The 16,929-nt window shown below is 48.0% G+C and overlaps 1 protein-coding gene across 2 annotated transcripts in view; it reads left to right on the top strand.

Moving 5' to 3' along the window:
- Window positions 1–16,929, top strand: part of LOC140117120 (transient receptor potential cation channel subfamily M member 2-like) — a 132,169-nt gene that overhangs the window by 64,020 nt on the left and 51,220 nt on the right. For both annotated transcript variants that reach the window (XM_072133557.1, XM_072133556.1), the window contains exons 6-10: window positions 11,348–11,508; window positions 11,967–12,147; window positions 12,725–12,786; window positions 13,811–14,011; window positions 14,109–14,211. In XM_072133557.1, the coding sequence (XP_071989658.1) occupies window positions 11,348–11,508; window positions 11,967–12,147; window positions 12,725–12,786; window positions 13,811–14,011; window positions 14,109–14,211 (708 nt within the window). The remainder of the gene's footprint in view (window positions 1–11,347; window positions 11,509–11,966; window positions 12,148–12,724; window positions 12,787–13,810; window positions 14,012–14,108; window positions 14,212–16,929) is intronic.

The raw sequence follows: 16,929 nt of genomic DNA, 5'->3' as shown, positions 1-16,929 counted from the left end.
GACATAGTACAGGTGAGATGGTGGTTCTCATCCATATGCCTCAGGTCATGGGCTCCTGACAGGACATAGTACAGGGGAGATGTTGGCTTTCATCCATATGCCTCAGGTCATGGGCTCCTGACAGGACATAGTACAGGGGAGATGGTGTCTCTCATTCATATGGCTCAGGTCATGGGCTCCTGGAAGGACATTGTACAGGGGAGATGGTGTCTCTCATCCATATGCCTCAGGCCATGGGCTCCTGGCAGGTCATAGTACAGGGGAGATGGTCGCTCTCATCCATATGTCTCAGGTCATGGGCTCCTGACAGGACATAGTACAGGGTAGATGATGGTTCTTATTTATATGGCTCAGGTCATGGGCTTCCGGTAGGACATAGTACAGGGAAGATGGTGGTTCTCACCCACATGGCTCAGGACATGGGCTCCTGGCAGGACATAGTACAGGTGAGAGGGTGGTTCTCATCCACATGGCTCAGGACATGGGCTCCTGGCAGGACATAGTACAGGGGAGATGTTGGCTTTCATCCATATGCCTCAGGTCATGGGCTCCTGACAGGACATAGTACAGGGGAGATGGTGTCTCTCATCCATATGCCTCAGGTCATGGGCTCCTGGAAGGACATAGTACAGGGGAGATGGTGTCTCTCATCCATATGCCTCAGGTCATGGGCTCCTGACAGGACATAGTACAGGTGAGATGGTGTCTCTCATTCATATGGCTCAGGTCATGGGCTTCTGGCAGGACATAGTACAGGGGAGAGGGTGTCTCTCATCCATATGGCTCAGGTCATGGGCTCCTGGCAGGACATAGTACAGGGGAGATGATGGTTCTCATCCACATGGCACAGGTCATGGGCTCCTGACAGGACATAGTACAGGGGAGATGGTGTCTCTCATCCATATGCCTCAGGTCATGGTCTCCTGGTAGGACATAGTACAGGTGAGGTGGTGGTTCTCATCCATATTCCACAGGTCATGGGCTCCTGACTTGACATAGTACAGGGGAGATGGTGTCTCTCATCCATATGGCTAAGGTTATGGCCTTTTGGCAGGACATAGTACAGGGGAGATGGTGATTCTCATCCAAATGCCTCAGGTAATGGGCTCCTGACAGGACATAGTACAGGGGAGATGGTGTCTCTCATCCATATGCCTCAGGTCATGGGCTCCTGACAGGACATAGTACAGGAGAGATGGTGTCTCTAATCCATATGACTCAGGTCATGGGCTCCTGATAGGACACAGTCAGGACACAGTACAGGGGATATGGTGTCTTTCATCCATATGGCTCAGGTCATGGGCTCCTGGAAGGACATAGTACAGGTGAGATGGTGATTCTCATCCATATGCCTCAGGTCATGGGCTCGTGGAAGGACATAGTACAGGGGAGATGTTGTCTCTCATCCATATGGCTCAGGTCATGGGCTCCTGGAAGGACATAGTACAGGGGAGATGGTTATTCTCATCCATATGGCTCAGGTCATGGGCTCCTGGAAGGACATAGTACAGGGGAGATGGTGGTTCTCATCCATATGCCTCAGGTCATGGGCTCCTGGAAGGACATAGTGCAGGGGAGATGGTGTCTCTCATCTATATGCCTCAGGTCATGGGCTCCTGGCAGGACATAGTACAGGGGTGATGGTGTCTCTCATCCATATGCCTCAGGTCATGGGCTCCTGGAAGGACATAGTACAGGGGAGATGGTGATTCTCATCCATATGCCTCAGGTCATGGCCTTTTGGCAGGTCATAGTACAGGGGTGATGGTGTCTCTCATCCATATGCCTCAGGTCATGGCCTTTTGTCAGGTCATAGTACAGGGGTGATGGTGTCTCTCATCCATATGCCTCAGGTCATGGCCTTTTGGCAGGTCATAGTACAGGTGAGATGGTGTCTCTCATCCATATGCCTCAGGTTATGGGCTCCTGGCAGGACATAGTACAGGGGAGATGGTGTCTCTCATTCATATGCCTCAGGTCATGGGCTCCTGGAAGGACAAAGTACAGGGGAGATGGTGTCTCTCATCCATATGCCTCAGGTCATGGGCTCCTGGAAGGACATAGTACATGTGAGATGGTGGTTCTCATCCATATGCCTCAGGTCATGGGCTCCTGACAGGACATAGTACAGGGGAGATGGTGTCTCTCATCCATATGCCTCAGGTCATGGGCTCCTGACAGGACATAGTACAGGTGAGATGGTGGTTCTCATCCATATGGCTCAGGTCATGGGCTCCTGACAGGACATAGTACAGGGGAGATGGTGTCTCTCATCCATATGCCTCAGGTCATGGGCTCCTGGCAGGACATAGTACAGGTGAGATGGTGTCTCTCATCCATATGGCTCAGGACATGGGCTCCTGACAGGACATAGTACAGGTGAGATGGTGATTCTCATCCATATGCCTCAGGTCATGGGCTCCTGGAAGGACATAGTACAGGGGAGATGTTGTCTCTCATCCATATGGCTCAGGTCATGGGCTCCTGGAAGGACATAGGACAGGGGAGATGGTTATTCTCATCCATATGGCTCAGGTCATGGGCTCCTGGAAGGACATAGTACAGGGGAGATGGTGTCTCTCATCCATATGCCTCAGGTCATGGGCTCCTGGCAGGACATAGTACAGGGGAGATGGTGATTCTCATCCATATGCCTCAGGTCATGGGCTCCTGACAGGACATAGTACAGGGGAGATGGTGTCTCTCATTCATATGCCTCAAGTCATGGGCTCCTGACAGGACATAGTACAGGGGAGATGGTGGCTTTCATCCATATGCCTCAGGTCATGGGCTCCGGACAGGACATAGTACAGGGGAGATGGTGTCTCTCATCCATATGCCTCAGGTCATGGGCTCCTGACAGGACATAGTACAGGTGAGATGGTGTCTCTCATCCATATGCTTCAGGTCATGGGCTCCTGGCAGGACATAGTACAGGGGAGATGGTGTCTCTCATCCATATGGCTCAGGTCATGGGCTCCTGACAGGACATAGTACAGGGGAGATGGTGTCTCTCATCCATATGCCTCAGGTCATGGGCTCCTGGAAGGACATAGTACAGGGGAGATGGTGATTCTCATCCATATGGCTCAGGTCATGGGCTCCTGGCGGGACATAGTACAGGGGAGATGGTGTCTCTCATCTATATGCCTCAGGTCATGGTATCCTGGAAGGACATAGTACTGGGGAGATGCTGTCTTTCATCCATATGCCTCAGGTCATGGTATCCTGGCAGGACATAGTACAGGTGAGATGGTGGTTCTAATCCATATGCCTCAGGTCATGGGCTCCTGGAAGGACATAGTACAGGGGAGATGGTGATTCTCATCCATATGGCTCAGGTCATGGGCTCTTGGCGGGACATAGTACAGGGGAGATGGTGTCTCTCATCCATATGGCTCAGGTCATGGGCTCCTGGCGGGACATAGTACAGGGGAGATGGTGTCTCTCATCCATATGCCTCAGGTCATGGGCTCCTGACAGGACATAGTACAGGGGAGATGGTGTCTCTCATCCATATGCCTCAGGTCATGGTATCCTGGAAGGACATTATACAGGGGAGATGGTGATTCTCATCCATATGGCTCAGGTCATGGGCTCCTGGTAAGACATTGTACAGGGGAGATGGTGTCTCTCATCCATATGCCTCAGGTCATGGGCTCCTGACAGGACATAGTACAGGGGAGATGGTGTCTCTCATCCATATTGCTCAGGTCATGGGCTCCTGGCAGGACATAGTACAGGGGAGATGGTGTCTCTCATCCATATGGCTTAGGACATGGGCTCCTGGCAGGACATAGTACAGGGGAGATGGTGTCTCTCATCCATATGGCTCAGGTCATAGGCTCCTGACAGGACACAGTACAGGGGAGATGGTGATTCTCATCCATATGGCTCAGGTCATGGGCTCCTGACAGGACATAGTACAGGGGAGATGGTGTCTCTCATCCATATGCCTCAGGTCATGGGCTCCTGGAAGGACATAGTACAGGGGACATTGTGATTCTCATCCATATGGCTCAGGTCATGGGCTCCTGGAAGGACATAGTACAGGTGAGATGGTGATTCTCATCCATATGCCTCAGGTCATGGGCTCCTGACAGGACATAGTACAGGGGAGATGGTATCTCTCATCCATATGCCTCAGGTCATGGGCTCCTGACAGGACATAGTACAGGGGAGATGGTGTCTCTCATCCATATGCCTCAGGTCATGGGCTTCTGACAGGACATAGTACAGGTGAGATGGTGGTTCTCATCCATATGCCTCAGGTCATGGGCTCCTGGAAGGACATAGTACAGGGGAGATGGTGATTCTCATCCATATGGCTCAGGTCATGGGCTCTTGGCGGGACATAGTACAGGGGAGATGGTGTCTCTCATCCATTTGCCTCAGGTCATGGTATCCTGGAAGGACATAGTACAGGTGAGATGGTGTCTCTCATTCATATGGCTCAGGTCATGGGCTCCTGGCAGGACATAGTACAGGGGAGATGGTGATTCTCATCCATATGCCTCAGGTTATGGGCTGCTGGCGGGACATAGTACAGGGGAGATGGTGTCTCTCATCCATATGGCTCAGGTCATGGGCTCCTGGCGGGACATAGTACAGGGGAGATGGTGTCTCTCATCCATATGCCTCAGGTCATGGGCTCCTGACAGGACATAGTACAGGGGAGATGGTGTCTCTCATCCATATGCCTCAGGTCATGGTATCCTGGAAGGACATTATACAGGGGAGATGGTGATTCTCATCCATATGGCTCAGGTCATGGGCTCCTGGTAAGACATTGTACAGGGGAGATGGTGTCTCTCATCCATATGCCTCAGGTCATGGGCTCCTGACAGGACATAGTACAGGGGAGATGGTGTCTCTCATCCATATTGCTCAGGTCATGGGCTCCTGGCAGGACATAGTACAGGGGAGATGGTGTCTCTCATCCATATGGCTTAGGACATGGGCTCCTGGCAGGACATAGTACAGGGGAGATGGTGTCTCTCATCCATATGGCTCAGGTCATAGGCTCCTGACAGGACACAGTACAGGGGAGATGGTGATTCTCATCCATATGGCTCAGGTCATGGGCTCCTGACAGGACATAGTACAGGGGAGATGGTGTCTCTCATCCATATGCCTCAGGTCATGGGCTCCTGGAAGGACATAGTACAGGGGACATTGTGATTCTCATCCATATGGCTCAGGTCATGGGCTCCTGGAAGGACATAGTACAGGTGAGATGGTGATTCTCATCCATATGCCTCAGGTCATGGGCTCCTGACAGGACATAGTACAGGGGAGATGGTATCTCTCATCCATATGCCTCAGGTCATGGGCTCCTGACAGGACATAGTACAGGGGAGATGGTGTCTCTCATCCATATGCCTCAGGTCATGGGCTTCTGACAGGACATAGTACAGGTGAGATGGTGTCTCTCATTCATATGCCTCAGGTCATGGGCTCCTGACAGGACATAGTACAGGGGAGATGGTGTCTCTCATCCATATGCCTCAGGTCATGGGCTCCTGGAAGGACATAGTACAGGGGAGATGGTGTCTCTCATCCATATGCCTCAGGTCATGGGCTCCTGACAGGACATAGTACAGGTGAGATGGTGTCTCTCATTCATATGGCTCAGGTCATGGGCTTCTGGCAGGACATAGTACAGGGGAGATGGTGTCTCTCATCCATATGGCTCAGGTCATGGGCTCCTGGCAGGACATAGTACAGGGGAGATGATGGTTCTCATCCACATGGCACAGGTCATGGGCTCCTGACAGGACATAGTACAGGGGAGATGGTGTCTCTCATCCATATGCCTCAGGTCATGGTCTCCTGGTAGGACATAGTACAGGTGAGGTGGTGGTTCTCATCCATATTCCACAGGTCATGGGCTCCTGACTTGACATAGTACAGGGGAGATGGTGTCTCTCATCCATATGGCTAAGGTTATGGCCTTTTGGCAGGACATAGTACAGGGGAGATGGTGATTCTCATCCAAATGCCTCAGGTAATGGGCTCCTGACAGGACATAGTACAGGGGAGATGGTGTCTCTCATCCATATGCCTCAGGTCATGGGCTCCTGACAGGACATAGTACAGGAGAGATGGTGTCTCTAATCCATATGACTCAGGTCATGGGCTCCTGATAGGACATAGTACAGGTGAGATGGTGTCTCTCATCCATATGACTCAGGTCATGGGCTCCTGACAGGACACAGTCAGGACACAGTACAGGGGATATGGTGTCTTTCATCCATATGGCTCAGGTCATGGGCTCCTGGAAGGACATAGTACAGGTGAGATGGTGATTCTCATCCATATGCCTCAGGTCATGGGCTCGTGGAAGGACATAGTACAGGGGAGATGTTGTCTCTCATCCATATGGCTCAGGTCATGGGCTCCGGGAAGGACATAGTACAGGGGAGATGGTTATTCTCATCCATATGGCTCAGGTCATGGGCTCCTGGAAGGACATAGTACAGGGGAGATGGTGGTTCTCATCCATATGCCTCAGGTCATGGGCTCCTGGAAGGACATAGTGCAGGGGAGATGGTGTCTCTCATCTATATGCCTCAGGTCATGGGCTCCTGACAGGACATAGTACAGGGGAGATGGTGTCTCTCATCCATATGGCTCAGGTCATGGGCTCCTGGCAGGACATAGTACAGGGGTGATGGTGTCTCTCATCCATATGCCTCAGGTCATGGCCTTTTGGCAGGTCATAGTACAGGGGAGATGGTGTCTCTCATCCATATGGCTCAGGTCATGGGCTCCTGGCAGGACATAGTACAGGGTAGATGGTGTCTCTCATCCATATGCCTCAGGTCATGGGCTCCTGGAAGGACATAGTACAGGGGAGATGGTGATTCTCATCCATATGCCTCAGGTCATGGCCTTTTGTCAGGTCATAGTACAGGGGTGATGGTGTCTCTCATCCATATGCCTCAGGTCATGGCCTTTTGGCAGGTCATAGTACAGGTGAGATGGTGTCTCTCATCCATATGCCTCAGGTTATGGGCTCCGGGCAGGACATAGTACAGGGGAGATGGTGTCTCTCATTCATATGCCTCAGGTCATGGGCTCCTGGAAGGACAAAGTACAGGGGAGATGGTGTCTCTCATCCATATGCCTCAGGTCATGGGCTCCTGGAAGGACATAGTACATGTGAGATGGTGGTTCTCATCCATATGCCTCAGGTCATGGGCTCCTGACAGGACATAGTACAGGGGAGATGGTGTCTCTCATCCATATGCCTCAGGTCATGGGCTCCTGACAGGACATAGTACAGGTGAGATAGTGGTTCTCATCCATATGGCTCAGGTCATGGGCTCCTGACAGGACATAGTACAGGGGAGATGGTGTCTCTCATCCATATGCCTCAGGTCATGGGCTCCTGGCAGGACATAGTACAGGTGAGATGGTGTCTCTCATCCATATGGCTCAGGACATGGGCTCCTGACAGGACATAGTACAGGTGAGATGGTGATTCTCATCCATATGCCTCAGGTCATGGGCTCCTGGAAGGACATAGTACAGGGGAGATGTTGTCTCTCATCCATATGGCTCAGGTCATGGGCTCCTGGAAGGACATAGGACAGGGGAGATGGTTATTCTCATCCATATGGCTCAGGTCATGGGCTCCTGGAAGGACATAGTACAGGTGAGATGGTGTCTCTCATCCATATGCCTCAGGTCATGGGCTCCTGGCAGGACATAGTACAGGGGAGATGGTGATTCTCATCCATATGCCTCAGGTCATGGGCTCCTGACAGGACATAGTACAGGGGAGATGGTGTCTCTCATTCATATGCCTCAAGTCATGGGCTCCTGACAGGACATAGTACAGGGGAGATGGTGTCTCTCATTCATATGCCTCAAGTCATGGGCTCCTGACAGGACATAGTACAGGGGAGATGGTGGCTTTCATCCATATGCCTCAGGTCATGGGCTCCGGACAGGACATAGTACAGGGGAGATGGTGTCTCTCATCCATATGCCTCAGGTCATGGGCTCCTGACAGGACATAGTACAGGTGAGATGGTGTCTCTCATCCATATGCTTCAGGTCATGGGCTCCTGGCAGGACATAGTACAGGGGAGATGGTGTCTCTCATCCATATGGCTCAGGTCATGGGCTCCTGACAGGACATAGTACAGGGGAGATGGTGTCTCTCATCCATATGCCTCAGGTCATGGGCTCCTGGAAGGACATAGTACAGGGGAGATGGTGATTCTCATCCATATGGCTCAGGTCATGGGCTCCTGGCGGGACATAGTACAGGGGAGATGGTGTCTCTCATCTATATGCCTCAGGTCATGGTATCCTGGAAGGACATAGTACTGGGGAGATGCTGTCTTTCATCCATATGCCTCAGGTCATGGTATCCTGGCAGGACATAGTACAGGTGAGATGGTGGTTCTCATCCATATGCCTCAGGTCATGGGCTCCTGGAAGGACATAGTACAGGGGAGATGGTGATTCTCATCCATATGGCTCAGGTTATGGGCTCTTGGCGGGACATAGTACAGGGGAGATGGTGTCTCTCATCCATTTGCCTCAGGTCATGGTATCCTGGAAGGACATAGTACAGGTGAGATGGTGTCTCTCATTCATATGGCTCAGGTCATGGGCTCCTGGCAGGACATAGTACAGGGGAGATGGTGATTCTCATCCATATGCCTCAGGTTATGGGCTGCTGGCGGGACATAGTACAGGGGAGATGGTGTCTCTCATCCATATGGCTCAGGTCATGGGCTCCTGGCGGGACATAGTACAGGGGAGATGGTGTCTCTCATCCATATGCCTCAGGTCATGGGCTCCTGACAGGACATAGTACAGGGGAGATGGTGTCTCTCATCCATATGCCTCAGGTCATGGTATCCTGGAAGGACATTATACAGGGGAGATGGTGATTCTCATCCATATGGCTCAGGTCATGGGCTCCTGGTAAGACATTGTACAGGGGAGATGGTGTCTCTCATCCATATGCCTCAGGTCATGGGCTCCTGACAGGACATAGTACAGGGGAGATGGTGTCTCTCATCCATATTGCTCAGGTCATGGGCTCCTGGCAGGACATAGTACAGGGGAGATGGTGTCTCTCATCCATATGGCTTAGGACATGGGCTCCTGGCAGGACATAGTACAGGGGAGATGGTGTCTCTCATCCATATGGCTCAGGTCATAGGCTCCTGACAGGACACAGTACAGGGGAGATGGTGATTCTCATCCATATGGCTCAGGTCATGGGCTCCTGACAGGACATAGTACAGGGGAGATGGTGTCTCTCATCCATATGCCTCAGGTCATGGGCTCCTGGAAGGACATAGTACAGGGGACATTGTGATTCTCATCCATATGGCTCAGGTCATGGGCTCCTGGAAGGACATAGTACAGGGGAGATGGTGTCTCTCATCCATATGCCTCAGGTCATGGGCTCCTGGAAGGACATAGTACAGGTGAGATGGTGTCTCTCATCCATATGCCTCAGGTCATGGTATCCTGGAAGGACATTATACAGGGGAGATGGTGATTCTCATCCATATGCCTCAGGTTATGGGCTGCTGGCGGGACATAGTACAGGGGAGATGGTGTCTCTCATCCATATGGCTCAGGTCATGGGCTCCTGGCGGGACATAGTACAGGGGAGATGGTGTCTCTCATCCATATGCCTCAGGTCATGGGCTCCTGACAGGACATAGTACAGGGGAGATGGTGTCTCTCATCCATATGCCTCAGGTCATGGTATCCTGGAAGGACATTATACAGGGGAGATGGTGATTCTCATCCATATGGCTCAGGTCATGGGCTCCTGGTAAGACATTGTACAGGGGAGATGGTGTCTCTCATCCATATGCCTCAGGTCATGGGCTCCTGACAGGACATAGTACAGGGGAGATGGTGTCTCTCATCCATATTGCTCAGGTCATGGGCTCCTGGCAGGACATAGTACAGGGGAGATGGTGTCTCTCATCCATATGGCTTAGGACATGGGCTCCTGGCAGGACATAGTACAGGGGAGATGGTGTCTCTCATCCATATGGCTCAGGTCATAGGCTCCTGACAGGACACAGTACAGGGGAGATGGTGATTCTCATCCATATGGCTCAGGTCATGGGCTCCTGACAGGACATAGTACAGGGGAGATGGTGTCTCTCATCCATATGCCTCAGGTCATGGGCTCCTGGAAGGACATAGTACAGGGGACATTGTGATTCTCATCCATATGGCTCAGGTCATGGGCTCCTGGAAGGACATAGTACAGGGGAGATGGTGTCTCTCATCCATATGCCTCAGGTCATGGGCTCCTGACAGGACATAGTACAGGGGAGATGGTGTCTCTCATCCATATGCCTCAGGTCATGGGCTTCTGACAGGACATAGTACAGGTGAGATGGTGTCTCTCATTCATATGCCTCAGGTCATGGGCTCCTGACAGGACATAGTACAGGGGAGATGGTGTCTCACATCCATATGCCTCAGGTCATGGGCTTCTGACAGAATTAAGGAAAAGAGATGGGGCATGTTCTCACCTGTGCCCATAGACACAATAAAATACAACAAAAAGTAAAAGAACAAATTCATGTGTTGCCTGGTGCATAAGGCCCTGTATATTATCCTTGTAGTCACTCATTGGAGGTCGCTTCTTTTTGTGGAATCTGTCATGGTTCATATAATAGAACGAATAGATTGCGCAGATCACTCAAGTATAAAGATAAAAGGAGTTTTATTAAGTATTTACAAAAATAGAGAAAAATGTGCATATAAATCCTTAAAACACCAAACGCCTCTCCGGACCTCAGGCCTCGCCTCTTCACCTTACTACAACCTGCCGCTTCCATCTCAATAAGATCTCTCGCACCTCTCTCATCCTAGTTACTAGTTCATGCCCTCATCATCTCTTGCTTGGACTACTGCAATGTTCTTCTCTGTGGTCTCCCAGGAAACTCTCCAACACCCTCCAATCCCTCCTTATCTCCCATTATATAATAAATTCAGGATAAAAGCCGCCCACACCATGTCTCCTCCATAGATCTGATCAGCCAATACCATCCACACGTAATCTCCTCACAGGACCTTCAGCTTCTGTTTATTACCATCTGCTCTTCTCATGTCTCCAGGACGTCTCCCGTGCTTCCCCCACACTCTTGAACTCTCTACCTAAATGTGCCAGACTGTCCCCCACTCACCAAACCTTCCATCCCTCAGGGTCCCCCTTCCACTTGTTTTATCCCTGATCTTGTATTTTGCTCTTGTATTTGTTCTTGTCTTAATGTAATGTATGTGACCCCCTGATTCCTTGTGGGAATTACTGCTGCTCTATAATAATATGTGCTCCCCTATACAGGAGCCTGGATCATCACAGGAGGGACCCACGCTGGGGTCATGAAGCACGTGGGAGAGGCCATACGAGACTTCAGTGGAGACCAGGAGGGGTCAGAGATTGTCCTCATTGGCATTGCCACCTGGGGAATTGTCCACAACAGAGAATACCTGCTGAGTGAAGCGGTAAGTACTCTGTGACCTCAGGAGTCCCTTAATCTACCAGTCATCCAGAGGTAGGTGAGGCCACAATGCAGACCATGACTTACCCAACAGGAGAACAGAAGGAAGTGACGACTATGGGTTCCGATAATAACTGTAATGTCCTTCAATATTAACCCTCCCATCCCTGACCCCAGGGTTTCGTCACTAGTAACTTTGTACTAATAAATCCGTAGCGTGGCCTATAATCCACGGCTCCATTGGCTCTTATTTCTGAGTCCAATACTTTGTTCCTTAATTGTATTTGTAATTCCCCCAATTTTGACCTCATCTTAGTACTAGTGACCCCTTAGGGTACAGTGATACAGCTGAAAATGGGAGAATGTAGAATGGATCTCCTTCACGTAGTGATCCAGAGGTACAGGGCAAGGAATCCAAGACGTCCCCGTGTACTTATGTATACCTGCACCCTCCTTGCACAGGGTGGGGCCCCAGCACTGTACCCAATGGATGAAGGCTCTCAAGGATCATTGTGCTGTCTGGATAACAACCACACACACTTTATTCTCGTGGATGATGGAACAAATCAGAAGTATGGAGTGGAAATCCCTCTGAGAACTCGACTAGAAAGATACATCTCCCAACAAACAATGCAGAAAGGAGGTGAGTAGACCCACAGCCTAGAAACGTAATGACTCGACCTCCATGCATATGGACATAGAGGATGGGACCAATACAAGACCCCTCATTCCTGGTCAGTGGAGCCCCCATGGCGACTCTAATGGGATTGATTTGGATGGGAACATTGGGCTCCAATAATGCCCCTTCTGCCATGAATTACTGTATATGTCTAATGTATAGCTGTGTGAGCATATAGATGAGCTATACACCCCCATGGTCCACAAGTCCTTGAGGCCGTTCTCCGAATTGGTGATTTCCAATGGAAGTCATCAGAACTTTCCGTCCTTTGTCCTGAGGTGGAGCAGGTCACTTGCTCCATGTTCTTACAAGTACGAGGACAGTTTGTTTCTCCACATCTGAAGTCCTTGTGTTCTATTATAATGAATATTGTAGTGGGGAAATAATGACTGGAGGGCAGTGTATTACGATTCTCGTGCTGTAATGGTTACCTCTGACCTCCCTGGAAACCTACGTATCACATGATGAGATATGGAAATGCCCTTATGTTAGGGTTCCTCTTCAGCCTCTGTCACCAAAGTGTCTCTCTGTCTTTTTTAAGGGACTGCATTGAAGATTCCTATTGTGTGTGTGGTGCTGGAAGGAGGCCCAGGAACCCTGGATGTAAGTACCAGGAACATCTCCTCGTATCTTCTCGTATCCCAGTAATTCCATGCGAAAACATCTCTTGTTGTTGTGAATTTTACTTGACATTTCCTTTACCTCAGATCCCTCTGAAGCTCGGGACTAGTTTCTATTTTAGTTTTTCCTACTGTAAACAGAGTTAGTGTTCCTCTAAGTAACCCTAACAATGAAGGTGAGGACCCCACACCAGATAAGGATGATTGGCCTCTTGTCCTGTCCACACTTGACTTCCAGGTAGAAGCTTGTGACCTGCAAAGAAAGACTTAGGTTTTAGCGAGGAAGAACACTTGGTGGGTAGTTTTGGTGGCCATGGGCCCCTAGCAGGTTTGGGCCCCGGGTTACCGCCCAAACCACCTTTATTAATCCACTACTGGCTGCATCATTCCCTCTTAGATCTAGATGAACAGTAGCTATAACTAGGACTTTGGCTTAACTGGTGCCTTGTATTCTGAAGTTATATTTCCTGTCTGACTACAAGTGCAGAATCTTTACTGTCAACGCGATAACGTACATGTTACGTGTCTCCAGGTCTTACACATCCATGGATATGTTGTAGATTAGGTTTGGCTCCTAGAAGCAGCATTCAGTTATCCGAATCTGGTTTGTTTCTCAGTTACTGGCTCAGATTTATCAAGAGTAGTGTAATCTGTTCCTCCATAATGTCTTCCATTATCTGGCCGTCCCGGCATCGCTGGGGAAGTGTGCACCATCTTATTCTTGATGCACCTTTACTATACAGAGTACAGGTCCGACTCTGCACCTGACGCCCCTTCAGCCGCACACGTTTCTGTCTTGTCGGACCCAGAGCAGCCGCGACACATAACTGGCGCAGACACTTTATAAATACAAGATCCACAGAAAACTGGCGCAGACACAATGATAGATCTGGGCTACTGTGTCTTTTCATCATGGTAGTAGATAAGATTCCTAACATAACAGACCAATGGTCATTTCTGGATTGGTCCTTTCCACCATGTCAAGTCAATATTTGATCTGTCTCCAGACAATCTACAACTCCATGTGCAATAACACGCCGTGTGTCATAGTGGAGGGCTCTGGTCGTGTTGCTGACATCATCGCACAAGTGGTGAATCTTAGTTCTTCGAAGATAACCATCTCTCTTATTAAGGACAAGCTACGGAACCTATTTCAGGACACTTATGACACTTTCACTGAACCTCAGATCATCATGTGGACCAAGAAGGTGAGTAACAAGCTGAGCCCACCAACTGTGGGATATACCTGGACATTGGCTCACTTCCTATAGATTTTCTCCAATTTTCCTGATTTCTCTTCAACAGATTCAAGACATTGTGCGAATGGGATCCCTGTTGACGATCTTACGGGAAGAGAAAGTAGGGGATCAAGGAATGGATGTGGCTATCCTACAAGCTCTTCTTAAGGGTCAGTGTTCTTCAGAGAAGGGTACATAGAAGCTTCCATGAACAATGTCCAATATAATGACCACACATGCAATTAAGCAAAAATAGATTCCTTTACTTCAAATATTTCAACGTATACACTCTTAATTCAAAGTGTTAATCTGTCCCATAGTAAAAGACACCATAGTAAATACAATTTCTCAAGTTCAGCTTGTAAAAATAGTAACTAGGATCCGAGGAGTCTATTCCATGTTCTTGGTATCTTATAAACCATGATTTCATCCCTCCGGATATATTCAATTATACAGAATTTAGACTCACGGTTAGTTGGATCCCAGGGCAGAGACGCTAACTCCTTTAGACGCCGAGCAGCGGTCTCGTGAGCGCCATGTTTAGCTGTGACGTTTCAAGGGACACGCCCCCTTCCTCAGACATGACGCGCTCTCCACCGTTCACGTAAGTTATAGTCACCGAAACCGGAACCTCTTAAACATACACCTTGATATATACAAATAATTAAAAACATTACATCTGTTGTATCTTATACACAGCTTGGCTTACCTTACACATTAACTTTTTAGTATTTCTCTTATAAGAAGATATTAAAGTTACAATCTTCATTTAACCCTTTCGGGCTCTTTATCTCCAATTTACATTATAGTTTCCAACAGATAGTGATACGGGAAATATATGAAAAATGGGATAATGTACAAAAGAAAAAACATAATTTATCTAGAGCAGAACACCAAGCACTTAGGGATTTAGCAAACGATGATAGTATAGTCCTTAAAAGGGCGGACAAAGGAGGGGCGACAGTTGTCTGGGACAAAACAGCTTACACTAATGAGGCATTGAACCAACTAGCTGACATTAACGTTTATAGAAAATTAAATGGAGACCCTACTAGTATTTTTAAAAAAGAAATTGACCAAGTGCTTGATGACGCTGTCACTTCTGCAATAATAACTGAATCGGTGAAAGGGAGTCTGACAAGTAGCTATCCAAGGGTACCAATACTGTATCTACTTCCTAAAATACATAAAAAATTAGAAACGCCCCCGGGACGTCCTATAGTCTCGGGGATTGAGTCCCTTTTATACCCCTTGGCTATCTATGTAGACAGCTTCCTACAACCAATAGTACAAAAACTACCAAGATGTCTTAAAGACACAAGTGAATTTTTGAGGAATGTACAGACCCTTGACCTCAGTGGTGTACAAATTCTGTGCACTATGGATGTCAAGAGTCTGTACACAAATATTCCAACTGATGAGGGTATACACGCCGTCAGAGAAAAATTATGTGATAATCCTGCGTTGTCTAATTCTATGATAGGTTTCCTTATGACATTACTGGAAATGATACTCAAAAAGAACTATTTCAGATTTGGAACAGAATATTATTTACAATTACAGGGGACCTCGATGGGGTCCCCTGTTGCTCCTAGTTTCGCTAATATTTTTATGTCTACTTTTGAGGATAGGACCCTGTTCACACACCCGCTCGGCAGACACATCGTCCTCTGGCTACGCTATGTGGACGATGTGTTTGTGGCGTGGGGAGGTACGGAGTCTGAACTAAAGGAATGGGTACAATATCTTAATCAATGCCATCCATTGATAGAATTATCGGCTGAATATAGTTCCACCAATATACAATATCTTGATGTCAATGTAATATTGAAAGAAGGTAAACTTGTTACTACACTGTATTCTAAACCAACAGATAAAAATAACCTTTTAAACAGATCGAGTTTTCACCATCCAGGAACCTTTAGAGGGATCCCTAAGGGTCAATTTTTAAGAACACGTCGCATCTGTAACGATGACATAGAATATGATATACATAGTAAAAAAATGATGGAAAAATTTGTGGAAAAGGGATACAGTAGGAAAGAACTTATTAAAGTAAGGGAACAAGTAGCACAGGAAGACTGGAAAAAACTCAGACAAACTAATGTCAATCAGAAAAAAGATAAAGACCATCTATTCATATCCACATATGATAATCACTCTTCGTTGATCAAAAAAGTTATTTTAAAACATTGGAGTATGTTAAAATACGATCCACAATATGGGCATTTGTTTAAGTGTAAACCTAGATTTGTTTACAAGAAAGATAAATCACTTGCTAACCGCTTAATACGGGCAGATATTTGTAAAAATAAACAGAATAAACAACAGTTCTTACAAGCCAGGAGAAATGGAACTCATGCTTGCTTGTCATGCCAAAATTGTAACTCTATCATTAAAGGTGAAAAACTATCACACCCGTTGTATGGCACAAACATAGAAATTAAAGGCTGGCATTCATGTAATAGCAAAAACGTAATCTATGCACTAAAATGCCCATGTGGCAAAATGTACGTAGGGCAAACTTCAAGGCAAATTAAAATTCGAGTAAATGAGCATCGGTCAGCTATCAGAATGTATGGGAAACAAGAAATAGAAACAGCTAAAGGAACATTAGAAAAGAAAAAATATGGGGAAACTACAGTTGCGCAACATTTTAAAGAATGTAGACATCAATTATCAGAATTGAGATGGATGGTGTTAGAAGAGGTATTTGGAAATGATAGAGAACAAATAAGGAAACGCCTTTTACAAAGAGAGGTTTATTGGATCTGTAAATTGGAGACAAAGAGCCCGAAAGGGTTAAATGAAGATTGTATCTTTAATATCTTCTTATAAGAGAAATACTAAAAAGTTAATGTGTAAGGTAAGCCAAGCTGTGTATTAGA

This window comes from Engystomops pustulosus, chromosome 2 (genome assembly GCF_040894005.1).
Source record: "Engystomops pustulosus chromosome 2, aEngPut4.maternal, whole genome shotgun sequence".
NCBI classification, from domain to species: domain Eukaryota; kingdom Metazoa; phylum Chordata; class Amphibia; order Anura; family Leptodactylidae; genus Engystomops; species Engystomops pustulosus.
This window is presented reverse-complemented; position numbering and strand designations above follow the sequence as displayed.